Source organism: Dysidea avara, chromosome 7 (genome assembly GCF_963678975.1).
Source record: "Dysidea avara chromosome 7, odDysAvar1.4, whole genome shotgun sequence".
Classification (NCBI taxonomy): domain Eukaryota; kingdom Metazoa; phylum Porifera; class Demospongiae; order Dictyoceratida; family Dysideidae; genus Dysidea; species Dysidea avara.
In genome coordinates, this window is record NC_089278.1 from 32,594,506 (window position 1) to 32,608,846 (window position 14,341).

Genomic DNA, 14,341 nt, shown 5'->3' on the forward strand with positions numbered 1-14,341 from the left:
GGCCATAATAATTACAGGTAGTGGAAATAATTAGGGTGAGTTGCAGGAATAATTGGTGCAAAATTATAAGTTTTGCTAACAGTGTAATGGAATAATCTTCTGGATACACCACAGAAACAGTGCCAGCATAAAACAGTTAAAAAATACTCTAATAGATAAGCCACTTACTCAAATAAAGCAGTCGACTTCAAATCAGTAATTCTACTATAGCAGTCACTATTCTCATGTGCTTCACAAACTTCAGGAATAATTTTGAGAACAATAGGTGAATTGCCAGAAAGAATAAATGGAAGCTCACAAAAACATAGTAGACTCCTGGCTAATCAGGAGTGAGTCTGTTGTGGTTGTTGAGAAGTATGGTGGCTAATTATTTTCTAAATATCCGTTTTGTATTGTATATTCTAATACACATCTATTGTATGTACATATATAAAAAAACCAAAGTATATGCAGTGTGCTATCTGGTTTAATAGTAGCATCCATTACTTGATGTAGGAATACTTCCATAGGCTTATTATTATAGCTAGTTAGGATGATACTTCAGTTATCAACATTGATATCCACCAACAGATAAACATCATGATCTCTTCATGATCCATCAACATGTGCTCATCACCAGCTTCAAAGTGATGAGATCTTCTTTTTTTCTTGCTATCTTGAAGCTGGTCAGTATCCATTACACAACATAGGACCGGCTTTTCTCTTTCTTGACCTCTTATCTTTCTCTACACAATATCCACGCTCGTGTTATTGAATCTTCAAAACTGTGGTCAGAATCACCACCCATGTTGTCATGGAGATGCAACAGTAGTGCAGCTAGTGACATAGAGTAGGCGTTCCTGTATAAAGTGAAGTGACCATTACACCATCACCTTGAACAACATTTAGGGGGTATTAACAAGTATGCTTTTTACACACTGCTTATACTGCAGTACGTATCTAATAACCATAGTTCTCTGTGCAGTGATATTTTTTCCATTCTAACTCCCAACACCATATTTTATATAGCAATGGCAGACCTGGGAATCCGTGATGTAGTACATGTACATAGTATATAGTATATAGGAGCCCATAAGCACTACAATGTGGGCTCTTGATGTTATAAAGAAGTGACCCCTGGGCATATACAGACCAGCAATTTTAACCTTAGTTGAGCTGTCCTGCACAATAGACTGTGGACAGGTATAAAGCTCAATACAATCCAAGCATTAATTAGGTCATGCCATTGGCTACTGTTTGAGGAGCTTTATTTGCATGCACTTTTCATCCTACAAATATTTTTTTTCTTAAATATACAGGTCACATAGTATTGTAATTTGTAATGCATAATGCATAATGTAAAAAATGTTTATGTACAACAACATACTTTACATTATAAAACTATCAAAGGGTTAGTAATAATAGTGGAGGCTCCACTATTAACCCTTGTAAATATCCTAACATACAGTATGAGCACATGTATGAGATAATAGTGTTTTGGGGGAATTGTTCTTGCACCACTTGATGGTCAGTACAATTGTGTTGTCTTGGTACGACTTTGTACCAACAGTAAACCAGCCAATGTAAGTACAATACAAGCAACCAGTATTAGAAACCAACAGCAATGTCTCATCATGAGGTCGTTAATGCTCTCATTGTACATTTCACAGACTATTTGAAACATTTCCTTTATCGTGTAAGGTGTTTCTTCAGGTAGACAAGTGCTGTTGCACCTCTCCATCTTTGACACATCAACTATTAAAGCGATGTCGATCATTGCTAGAGTCATCCATAAAGCTATACTGAATATACTGAAGTAGAATGGTATGGCTAGTGAGCATGTCCTGTTTCCCATCCTTCTTGTGCATACAACTAAGCACTGCGTCCTTTTGTTCAATTGTGTCTTCTACAATTGCTTGTGAGTGGCAATCCACTCAGCAACTTATGAAACAGCAAATTGCACCTACACCTGTAGCTATCACTAATGTACAGCATTTCTTTATATACCACCTGTTGGCTATACCATCGATTGCAGTTACTGTTCCACACACCTGCAATATCTGCACTGTTATTGTAAATTAGCCTTTAGTGGACCTGAAATTTCTGATGGTCATGAATTTCCTTATTTGTATATATATGCTGTGCAGAAAGTGTAGTCAAGTTGCATTGTGTTACTGCTGCTGGTGGGTATTGGTATGTTGTGGTATGAAAGTGAGGCTATAGTTTCTGACCAAAATGGGATTTACCAAACTTGGTAGAAATATAGATTCATAAACTTAATGTAGATAACAACCAGATAGTGTATCTCTTTTTCACCATGGGTAAGAAAGCTGTTGCCCAAAGCTTGCATACCTAGCTACTGTTGCCCCTACTGTTGCCCTCCAGCAAATTTAAAGCAGTTTTTTTGTGTGCTGTGGGGAGAATCACATAGTGTATAGCCAGTTGAACTAGTTGATATGGGGCTGTATAACATATGGGTTATCTTGAAACCAACCAACTAGGATCTCAATGTTGTGTATAGACTGATGGCCTCATTCTCCTTGTAGTCCTCCTCCATGGATCATACGATGCCATTTGTGCCTGACCTGGAGAGCAGCTCTCAGATAGTTGATGATACTTTGTCATCAGAGCAACTGAGTCGTATGGAGATTGATGTCACCCCAGCAGAGGCTGTGAAAACTCGCAGGAATAGGAGGAAGAAGAGGAAATCATCAAATGCCTTCACAGTTAGTTGTGTGTCGTTGAGAAGAGTATGTTGGAACTAACCATTCAATCAACATAATCCTCATTTACTATTGCCTTGCTGTGGATCGTGATGTTGAATTCTGTAGACCTACTGTAAATGTCAATATACAGAGTACATTATAGTGTTACCAGCTTTTACATGTACAGCCAGTATAATAAAGCATTATATGGTGCTATGTATTTTGTCATTTAGCAATTCTTACCTGATGATGAAATGCCGACAAAAATTCCAAGGTGTGTGTGTGTGTGTGTGTGTGTGTGTGTGTGTGTGTGTGTGTGTGTGTGTGTGTGTGTGTGTGTGTGTGTGTGTGTGTGTGTGTGTGTGTGTGTGTGTGTGTGTGTGTGTGTGTGCCTAGTTCTGTAAGCATACAAATCAGCATTTACATTTATTTATTTTAACCGCAGAAAGTTAAGGAAGATCAAAGATGAGGTAACTTCAAAATTTGTCCTCAAGATTTAATAGTAATGAATGTTTTTCAATAGAATCAGGATCCTTCATATACTCAGAAGAAAAAGGGAACATTAAAACGTCTCATTAGCCAATCAAAGAGTACAATAACTCGCACAGGTATTTGTGTATTGTGTGTGTCTGTATGTGTGTACATGTATAGTGTATTGTTGTACACTACCCTACACCATTCTTCACTAATTCAACATCTTGTCACAACTGAACAACTGGGCCACATCCTACACACCAACTGGCTTCTTACAACCAACCAGCAAGGCTGCTGTTAAAAATGAAAAAAAATTAAAAAAAAAAACAGATTAACACTAATTGATGTCTACAAGAGGATTTGTTGGGATACAGTATAACTATAGCTATGTTGTACATCATACACTGGCCAATCATATTTTGACAGATTTTACAATTAAAGTGTGTTCTTAATATAATAGGTTATTCAGGTTTTGTTTGTTCGACACCTACCATGTTGTCATGGTGATGGACTAAAATTATTCATTGTAGGAAATCCCTACAGCAGTCACCAAGCCTGGCACCTGACTAGAATGTGTGTGGATGTGTGTTTACTAGTTATCAAATACTCACTTTGGGTTTATGGGTGATTAATCTCCAGCTTGTTATAAAATGCCTGCATGGTTACATAAGAGCTGTGTTGTCTAAGCAGCAGTAGTTTTAGGGTGTAAATAACACATACAAATACCGGAGCCAAGAAGGTGTCCCCAGTTTACTAAACACAGGGTGTATACATCAACAATCTCACATTATTATAGTAAAGAGGCCATTGCAAAATGAGGAGCAGAGAGTGGACACCAGCCATTTATATGATGACACAACTCCAACACCAAAGAAAACTGTCAAGACTGCTCGCAAGTTGGTTAAGAAATCACAAATATCTGGTCCAATGCTCCATAATTCATCGGTCAGTAATCATTGGTGATTTGTAATTGTACAAATACCTGTTGTTGATATTTACTAGGTGATTATGGCTTTGTCACCCAGTAAGAGTGGAGCAACTGTTAAAGTTCTTAGATCAAGAACAGTGAAATAACAGCACCAGCTATTTTTATAAACACAATACACAAAAAAATTGGAGAATTGTGCTATGTAAATTTATTAGTTGTACTTTGTTGGTTGTAGTATGTATAATTTGTAAAAAGTTAACACCCTGACTGGCTATAATTTAGAAACACACTTTCTTTTAAATCAAATTGTATGTTAATATTGTTGTAAAATATGTGATCTGAAATGTATTATAAGTATAATATATTACAATTAATCTACACACGTGAAATTGTAACGTTTATCGGTAAGTTTCCATTCTCACCGAAATGTTGTACCATACTTGTCTCAAATATTAGACAGTCATTGTTGCCAATGGTTGAGGCAACTCCTTCATGAATGCTTCTTGGTTTGGCCTCCCATGTGAGTCGTCGGCCATGACCACTAAGTTCTAGTTTGTACATAAAGTTCTCAGCTTGTTTTTGAGTTCCAATAATTTGCACAATAGCAAAGAATTGTTGGTGGTTTTCATGCCGTTCTTGTTTCTCAAGTACCAACATAAAGTTGTGTTCAAAACAGCACTGCATCATTACCCAGTCAACGGCCCCAGGCAGATTAATGTCTGTTGCTAGGAAGACAATGTCCTCTCCATGAAGTGTGGTGATACTTTTGTGTGTGTGAATGAGGTGGCCTAGTACTTCATCCAGTGAACCATGCCATTTACAAGATGTCCCTGGACATGGACAAGCGTAAGGACGAAACTCACAAACATCCTCATGGCTTCTTTTCTCAGTGTGAAGTAGTCGTAATGTACAACCAGAATTACAATACTTGCATGGAAAACGAACATTTTCTGCCACTTTCTCCATTGCCAGATTTCTGATACTTCCCAATGGCCCTCTACAACTTGGACAACATTGTACTTTTGGTCGACAACTTGAGCAAATTAAATGTCCACTGTTGCACTGTAGTATAGGCGGCAAAACATAGTCGAAACACACCGGACATTCAAATAAGTAGGCCAAGTCGTCCGGGCTCTGAACTGACATGGAATGAACTTGTCTAGGGCTTGAAAGCGCCATAGTTACACAGGCCTGTTGTTGTAGTCCTATTAAAAAACGATTCTAATAAGCGAACACCATACAAATTCAATACTTACGTGTTAGGGTATGTATACTCAAGCAACAAATACACTATACTAGTATACACAAAACAATAACTAATCTCTACTAAGTCTTACGGAACTGGACGCCACAATAATATCGCCACAACATATCGGTACGATGATGAGCGTACATATTCATTTACGCCACTCAACACCAGTACCAATCCACGATCAACAAATACACTTACCACGTCAGCCTCAACAATACAACTCGACCGACAATAAACTCGACGGCATAAAGGCGAGTAGAAGTCACTTGCTGGCTGACGAAAGCCCCAGAAATGTTCAAGTAATGATTTTAATTTCTGGAGCGCACGTGAACCGTGCGGTTTCTACAAACAAGACGGAAAAATGGTCGACTCTAAAGATGATGATTGGTACCTCTACGCTGATGATTTCGACTTAAACGTTCCACAGGTTTGTTCAGACAAGCCTTCGTTATGTTTTTATTCACAAATGTGCATTTTAGCGGGACAGACTTGATTCAACAGACAGCACCAAACAAGAACATGGCGACCTGTTTGATGATATTCTTACAGCGCCTACAGTGATTAAGAAGGAGCTAAAAGAAGACGAACAAGATGATGAGGTAAGATAAGGGGATGAGACCTCGTTAAGTTGTGAGCTGATCAAGATTGGAGGGTTTTCGTTTAAACAGTTCATGTCACTTGGAAAAGAAGAGCAACCGGATTTGGAAGGTGTGTAGGTGATCTCTGATAAGTTATATTTTATTTTATTCTTTGTCATTTTTATTTTTGTGTATGCACGTATGGTCATCTTTTTGTTAAAAGCTCAATGTTCATGTTTTTTATTAACTTTATTTTATTTTTAGTATTAAAGATTTTTTTTCTTTATGTTTTTGTGTGTTATTTTTGTGCCTTGTCATTTTTTCTTTATGATTTTGTTAGCTTTATGATGTGTGTGTGCATATGTACCATCTTGTGCATTTAATTGTACAAGTTATATGTAGCACAAATAAGTGCTTTAAATAATTAGAGTACATAAGTGTATCACCATATTTCAGACTTGTACCTGGTGTGTTTGTACAAATGCATACATGACTTGATTCGTGTTTATAAAGGTACCTATACTGTTTGTATTTAGAATAGCATTTATGTACTTTTGGTCAATTAGCTGTAAAGATGTACCAATCTTGTAAACAGTTTTTTTTTCTTTGTATTTGAATTTATATAAATTGATGGGCTTTAATTAGAGTTGTGGTATGCAAATTAGAAACTTTATGTGAGGACTCACAAATGTTCAAACACATACCAATAATGTCACAGGTACCAATTTTATCGGTTAAACATACTATGAATATAATCAATGCTACCCAGCGGACTGCTTACCCTTGAAAACTTTTTATTTTCAATCATCAGTAATGGAGAGTTAGCATCGCACCAGTAATGCTTAACAACTGTTGCTAGTCAGCCATACTTGGGGGCAAGTTTCAATGGTACCGAATGCAACGAATCCTGTTGGTTTGTCACCGCAAGCTGCTAACAACAAGTACCACTGTCACTCTAGGATAAGGTTGAAAGCAAATATTGAAAAAACTAGGTTAAGTACAGACAAGTGCATTATAAATTTTTGATGCATTAGTGGCAAATTTTAATGCTTTATAAATTTTGCTATCCTAATTTATACAAGTGACTAACCTGGAGAACATGTCCCATTATGTGCTTAACCATTGAGAATGACTACGGCCTTTGTCCTCTGCCCTCAAGCATGACTGGGTAGCAACAGTTGTTAAGTATTTTGCAACGCGTGTTTTGTATGCAACCCCTCTATTGCTATGCTAATAGTGAAGTTGTGCTAGAACAATAGTGTACTGGAAACTGCTATACTTTTGTGTCTAACCTGAATATCTTTCTGAACAGCTAGCCTCATCTTTCAATAGGAATTATGCTCAGATTTGCATGGTCTGCTGGTAATTACAGGGTGCTGATAATTGGCACACGATACTGTACAGGAGGTTATTGACGTGAGATCCAAATTTTGCAGAGCTGTTAACTATAGTCTCCAGCATAAATTTCTGCAATCATATGAGACATGAACAATTTCTCTATTGGATACATTTCACTATTTATTGCATAGATCCCTACTTCATCTTTAAATTAATAGTTTTTAAAATACTAAATTGTTTAGTTTTTTTTGTTGTAGCACAGCTAGTTACAGTGTAACTGTGGTGAAGGTACAAACCCTAAATATACAGAATGTTTAGGCTAAACTCAGCTCACTCGAAAATATAAGAATTTCAGTCTGCCAGCTGGAAATTTTGTGAGTTGAACTCAATTCGCAAACTTCTGCAAAAAAAAAAAAAAAAAAAAAAAAAAATTTAAATTTATTTGGCACGTATAACCAACTGTACAGTATGCTTACTTTATGGTTTCACCCACTCACATAAAATTTGGTGTTCCAAGAGACAATACATTGCTCTATTAGTAGTTACAATATACTCACTGAAAGTTGTACATGATTACAGTGAGGAATTGTAGTATCTAGCTTGACAAATTAATGCTGATAATTGGTAATGTGCTATTCCACTCGATATATCTACTGAGGTATACAATATTTTTAGTGGTTTGGTAATTGTTGGAATATCAAGATTGGTGCAAAGTTTCAGGGACACTTGTTATGCAAGGCTTATACGTTCCATTAAAAAAAGTGTGGATTGTGAACGTTGCTGCAGGATTTCACAGGTTAGTCCTAAATCAAATAAATACCTGGGGACACATGAGTATTTGATTGGGTTTTAGGAGAGAAGGATCTGAGTAACCATGTAGTGTACACTAATTGCGGGACCCTGACGTAGCAAATGAATCACTTTATGGGGGGAACAACATGTTAATGTGTACTTGTACTGCTAGCAGTGTCACTAAGAAAATTTTATGTGAACTTGATGGTTGCTTATTTAGTGGTGCTTGGAGATTGTGTTTGACAACTGTTTGTGTGTGTGTGTGTATTGGTCCATCTAAACTACAGCACCTCTGAGGCTTTCCATATTCCAGGATGAGCTAATTTGGTTTCAACGGTTTGTTTAAAGTATCATTCATGTTCTACACAGGCTGCCTATTGAAGACACCATGTTATTCACAGCTATGCATTCTGGCTACCATTAGCACACATCTAAATTTGTCAGTAGTGTAGCTAAATATGTCACCATATAGCCACTCATAAGTGCATGCATTGTATTTGGTTTTCCAGGAAGTTTTAAATGCATAAAATTTATATACCTTATGTTTATTTGTTTAGCAGATGTATTAGGTTTTTCTTGTCTAATGGAGTAATGTCACCTGATGACCATAACTGTTACTATCTAAACTATTGTATTCTGGGCTTTCCTGGTGTCTTGTGCTATACCTGGTGTGTGTGACAACTATTTGGATGCTATTCATGTGGCCCAAATCCAGTGTGTGTTGTAAACTGATATTGTGTCTAATGCTATTGTGTGTATAATAGTGTTGAGATTTACTGCATATCTGTGTTGCTTGGTTGGTTGCTATGTGGTAAGTTTACCGAAGTTTCCATGGCTTCTGTGATGTAAGCATCATTTCCATCTTTCTGACTTAGCATACTGTTCTGGCCTGTTAAGTACATGGCATCTGTAATCAGATTTCTTTAGCTTATATGGGTGGGTATAACAGCTTTGAAGAACCACCATAATAGGTGAATCTTTTACTTTAAAGAAGAACAATGTTGTTGGATGACTTGGTTTAAGATGGATAGGTGGTGTGATGATACAGTAATTTTCCAGATTTCTGTGCATTTTTGGAACAAACAATGTGATTCATTGGTTGAGGTGTTTTGTTATAAAACTTCACTAATTCAGTGTCTGCTGACACTGACAATAAGATGAATGTTGTCTTTTCAATCACTAAGTACTGATCTTTAAACTCTTGCCTTTTGTGCTATAATGGACTCTAGACTGGTCTGTTTTCTTGTAAAATTTTACCTAATAAGGAGACTTAAAATGTGATCTTTCAGATCAAATGTTATTGGTGTCAACTGTAAACACGGTGTGCCTGTAGGTGATGTTGGAAGCCTTGTTTACCTCGTTCATGAGAAGTATGACTCAAGACTTCTTCTTAGCTAAGAAAGTAACACATTAACTGAAGAAGGTTGGGAGGGTTTAGGATGTGTAATGGTGTGATCTACAATTTGTATATTAGAATACACAAATGTTAACACTGAGTTGTTGGAGTTGGATAAACTTCACTTTGAGACCACAAATGTTTGATAACACATGGTCAGCCTCCTCTGATTTTGTTTTGTCCTTGATTCAAGAAAGGCTTCACTGCACAGTATGTCAAAACACCTGTTTTGTAGTTGCAATCAAAAGTTTGAAGTAGGTGGGTTGCTCATGATGGCTAGAACAACATGTAGACATCACTCTTCAGCTATTCTCATTAGCTACCCATTTTAAATGGCCATAACAACGAGCACTTCATGATGGGAACTAGTACCATCCCTACTACACAGCCATATTTTTGTATCCACAGTCAACATATGTGACCCAGTCTGAGAAAACCGGTCTTATTGCCCATGTCAGCAGATTCGATTTTTCACCCAGGACACAAAACTACACGAATAAACTATCTAATTCCACAATCAGAATCAACTAGACCCTGAGTGGTCTGGTTTTGCTGGCTGCTTTTCCCAAGCCCAGTGGCGATCTGTATGTGCGGTGTGGGGCCTAAATGGAGCCCTGGTCAGCCTGGGGATGACTGTATGTGGCTGTACAGCTCTGTGGTGATGAATAAGTACCTCTGCTGTGAATTTCCTTTTATTTTAACCAATTTTGAGACCTCAATGGTCCAAAACTTGGCCTAATTCATCCCTACACCTTGCTTTTCAATTTTTGAACACCATCTTGCCCGCCTTCCAGGCCCCCCAACCTCCCACCCATTTTGCAGCTCGCCTGATACAGTCAACCTCGGTTTAAAAACTATCTAAAATGGCGGGAAACTTAGTTGTTGGCTACTTGCACAGTGGATGCTGTGAAAGGTAAGGAATTCGTGTAAAACATGTGAAAATTTGGTACACATAGCTTCAACCATTGGCGAGCTACAACACACTAAATACTCAAAACTGGTCTTTCTTGATACTTTTAAATAGGCGATAAGACCGGTTTTCCCAGACTAGGTCACATATGGTTAGTATAAATTTGTTACTAGGGAGATTCATTAAAGTTGGCCCTCTATACAGGTGATTCCTATTCCAATATAGCTATCCTGCTTGGTGCAGCCAAATGCTCAACCAATGATTTTTCAGGGTTAGTTTTATCTGACTAAAGAGGCTGGTGTGAGGCTAGCTAAGTATCGTGTCTATCGAAGTGTTCCCTAAACATAACCATTTTGTACCACTGAAGAGAACACAGTAGATTAGCAATCAATAAAATTTAGACTAGTGACCTAGTTTATTATGTAGTGACTTGGTTAGAGTACATGTCACCATGTCATCACCACTATAGACATGTGAGTGTTATGGTTTATCCATGTTGATTGAACTTAAAGTGTGTATTAATTTTAGTAACCGTCATGAAACTTTAGTACTTCATAAAACTATTCCATTTCAAGAAATAATTACTGATGGTATGTACACTACAATCACACCCCACCTATGTACAGTACCCTTAAGGGTGACGGTTTTTATATGGTTTATCACGTTATACATGACTAAATATGTGTACACCTCTTGTTCTATACTTAAGATTATTAGGAGTACAGTTGAACTCTCTTAATAACCTTGATTACAAAGACATCAACCCATTTCAACATGCATGCATACAAGTACATCAGGACACACGAAACTAACCAAGTGTTCCATATTAAGCAGTTGGTTACGTTAGGCAAGCTAGAGCTGCAACAAATGTTGAACTTAGTATCCAGATATTTGAAGAACGAATACTGAACACATTTAGATTAATGCGAAAATGCTAGAATTCAGCAACTTTTTGCCACATACTTAACACATAGCCTTCTGGTATACAGGCTCTGCCTTTACCAGGTACTTTAATCATAATAATAACAGAACAGACCATCTGTAGAAATATAGCTGGTAACCAAAATAAATTTAATGAATATCCAAACAAATCAAATATTTGTTGCAGCCCGGCTTTATACACCAATGACACATTTTATAGTTGTAACATGAGCACAAGTGATTTACCTGATATGTATGCCCGAGGGCTGTGGGTATACATATCAGGAAAATCACGAGTGCCCTGCTACAGATAACACTTCTGTTCAGGCTGATAGCCTTGATGCCATTACAAGTGTTAACACTGGATTCATTTTATAGGCATGCCTTAAAGATTTGATTATGGTTAGACAGCAAGTAACGTTGTAGCTATAATTGTTATAACAAATGGATATCACGGAAAAGTCAAGTAGGGCAAATTTCGGAAAATTTACAAGTGGCTTTTGCGTTGTTTAAAGACTAATCACAACGTATACCAAAGACCTAAAGGGGTAAGCTTCATTATAGAGAGGTTAACTTTTGTCGTCTGTAATGTGGGTGTGTCCGCATTCAAAAACATGCCAAAATGCTTGTGAATGCACTGTAAGACTAGTCCTCACCTTTAAGTAACATTTCCCAACTTGTAGAGTGGCAAGTACTGAAACATCTTCATTTGAGTGCTTCTTGTGGCAACACTAATTTGTGGTAATTATCACGTAAGCATTAATTTATTCTTTCAATCGATTTCTGAACTTGTACAAAACAAACAGAGGGTGGTACCACTACCTCATCCTTATCTAGGCCATGCTTGCTTTGATGAAAGTGGCTTGCTCTTTTAGAAGTGCAACCACTTTCCCGGGATGCATTTCAATGTATACTGGTGTACATTTAGATGTCTCCCTGTAAAGAGGTATACATGGCAAATGTATCCTCAGGAATTTCTTTGATCTAAGGTGTGAAAATGTTACATTCAGGGATACTCAAATAAACAAGTGGGCTAATAGAACAGTGTTCTGTGATGAGGTTCCACTGTATGTGTAGTACACATTTACTCACACATGTTTGTACAGACTCAGGATCAGCAAGATTTAAGGCAGACTTGACAGCACGTACAGTCCAGGCGAGGTTGGCAGCAGGCAGCACCTCTCAGAGTGTAGTAGGATTGGGAGGACCATACATCTACAATGAACCTAACAAGAAGAACTCCGTGTTCATTGGAAACCTTACCTGGGTGAGTTGGTTGTCATGACAACTATAAGAATTTGTCAAATGTACTTACTACATGTTGTTGTTGTTGTGATACTGACACATGTACAGTATTGGTGTATTAATCCTGCAGTGGACAACTGATCAGGACCTGCTTAACGCATTCAGCAAGTGTGGCTTCAAAACTGTGAAGGCTGTTAAGTTTTACGAGAACAGGTCAAACGGCCAATCCAAAGGGTATGCCTATATTTTTCTGCTTTTCCAGATTCTTACCTGCCCTCTTGTTTCAGTATTGCATTAGTTGAGCTGGCAAATGAGACCACTGCAGAACAGGCGTGTACAAAGATGACAGAAATGTAAGAACAATGTGCTGAAAATGTGACCTATATTAACTGTGGGGCATGTGGCCAATACTAGTACAAGACCAAGGTCTATATTACATAGTATCAAAGACCTTGCACCAGGAACATTTTCTCTATAACACTTACAGCCATGCAATTACTTTTTGAAAATTGCTCAAGCCGTCATCCTGAACTGTGAAAATTGTTGTAGCATGTCTAAGAGTGCTTATTGAGATTGTTGTGTGATGAAGATGTGGTACATGTATATAGTATTCTTTTGTTGTAGAGAGATTCATGAGAAGCACCCAGTACTATCTTATGCTATGAAAACTAACTTGCATCAGTTTGAGCTGAGGTGTAAACAAGGTGTGTGTAGCTAGCCTTGATGCAAACGCTGAACCATTTACACTTTTTCTTTTGTTGCTTGTTCAGATGACCCTACCAAACCAAATGTGACACAACCAAAGCCCACCAATCGTCCATCCACTACCGACCACCAGAACAAGATCATGCAACAACATAGTATGATGTCCCAGCCTATGCCAGCCATGCCGATGGGAGGGATGCCAATGATGCCACCCCCCATGCCTCCCATGATGGGACCACGACCAGGAATGCCAATGGTGTGTACTGTGTTGTTCTATACAGTCTCTAGTAATTATATGAAATACATGGGTTGTAAGACTAAATATAGGGAACCCTTTTATGCCATACTTCACTATGCAGTTATTGCCATGGCTACTGTGTATATTACATAGCAGTAAACCTGTGACTTTTTAAAATCTCGTGTGTAGCTATAGTGGCAATTACATATGCTGTGTGAGGCTGTTATATGTATGTAGCTTTTATTCATTAATCCAGCAATAGTGATGTCCTTTGGTTTCCACACTGCAGTTTTGATGGTCACTTGTGTATCACTCGTAACCCCCTCACCGCCAAATTTGTAGAGGCCTCCAATCTACTGCTTCTAAACTGCTATAACTTACACATTACACCATATAATCCTATAAAACTTTATATCTATTTACTCGCTATATAACAAGGAATTTGATTATCAAGTTGCTGTTTACACAAGAGCAACCACAAAGCCATTAAATTGCAAAAATTGGCCTAACTGAAACCAAACATGAAATTTCACTACTTTACAGTTTATAATAACACAATGAACATTGCTAACCTGTTTACAGTTGAAGCGATGATCACTTAGTCTGGTTTTCCAGCATTTGAGCAAGTGCACATATGCATACAGACACGAGGTCACTGTTTCGAGACATAAAGAAGTAGCAACACACCACTTCAACCTTCTCCTTACTGTTTCTCTTCATTAGTAGTGCCATTATCACTTCGAAGAATTGTCTACAATGCTTGTTATCGACATTCCGAAAGTAGGCAATTGCATCATCTAACTGCACGATAGTGCGCGAGAGACCAGTTATCCCTGTTCCCATTCACTAAGTGTGTGGCTGCTACAGGATAAGTGCAGGA

General features: G+C 37.8%; 3 protein-coding genes and 1 long non-coding RNA gene across 4 annotated transcripts in view; 2 read left to right on the plus strand and 2 right to left on the minus strand.

The window, feature by feature from the left end:
* The window catches only part of LOC136261462 (kinesin-like protein KIF20B), an 18,529-nt gene extending 14,065 nt beyond the window's left edge, over positions 1–4,464 (plus strand). Inside the window, exons 23-28 of the mRNA XM_066055470.1 lie at positions 2,526–2,705; positions 2,918–2,958; positions 3,130–3,154; positions 3,208–3,292; positions 3,955–4,103; positions 4,161–4,464. Of these exons, the coding sequence (XP_065911542.1) occupies positions 2,526–2,705; positions 2,918–2,958; positions 3,130–3,154; positions 3,208–3,292; positions 3,955–4,103; positions 4,161–4,232 (552 nt within the window). The 3' untranslated portion in view covers positions 4,233–4,464. The remainder of the gene's footprint in view (positions 1–2,525; positions 2,706–2,917; positions 2,959–3,129; positions 3,155–3,207; positions 3,293–3,954; positions 4,104–4,160) is intronic.
* On the minus strand, positions 1,261–3,000 carry LOC136261488 (uncharacterized). Its single transcript, XR_010703927.1, has 2 exons — positions 2,003–3,000; positions 1,261–1,948 (listed from the first exon to the last, which is right to left on the minus strand). It is a non-coding gene; the product is annotated as an uncharacterized lncRNA (long non-coding RNA).
* LOC136261474 (E3 ubiquitin-protein ligase SIAH1A-like) lies at positions 4,377–5,694 on the minus strand. The gene is made up of 2 exons (XM_066055489.1): positions 5,537–5,694; positions 4,377–5,291 (listed from the first exon to the last, which is right to left on the minus strand). Exon 2 carries the CDS (start codon positions 5,263–5,265, stop codon positions 4,462–4,464), a length of 804 nt encoding a protein of 267 aa, XP_065911561.1. The 5' UTR covers positions 5,266–5,291; positions 5,537–5,694; the 3' UTR covers positions 4,377–4,461.
* Positions 5,621–14,341, plus strand: part of LOC136261468 (cleavage and polyadenylation specificity factor subunit 6-like) — a 13,539-nt gene continuing 4,818 nt past the window's right edge. The window contains exons 1-8 of the mRNA XM_066055479.1: positions 5,621–5,765; positions 5,818–5,937; positions 6,007–6,046; positions 12,380–12,540; positions 12,649–12,752; positions 12,806–12,871; positions 13,143–13,222; positions 13,289–13,479. Coding sequence (XP_065911551.1) covers positions 5,700–5,765; positions 5,818–5,937; positions 6,007–6,046; positions 12,380–12,540; positions 12,649–12,752; positions 12,806–12,871; positions 13,143–13,222; positions 13,289–13,479 — 828 coding nt within the window. The 5' untranslated portion in view covers positions 5,621–5,699. The remainder of the gene's footprint in view (positions 5,766–5,817; positions 5,938–6,006; positions 6,047–12,379; positions 12,541–12,648; positions 12,753–12,805; positions 12,872–13,142; positions 13,223–13,288; positions 13,480–14,341) is intronic.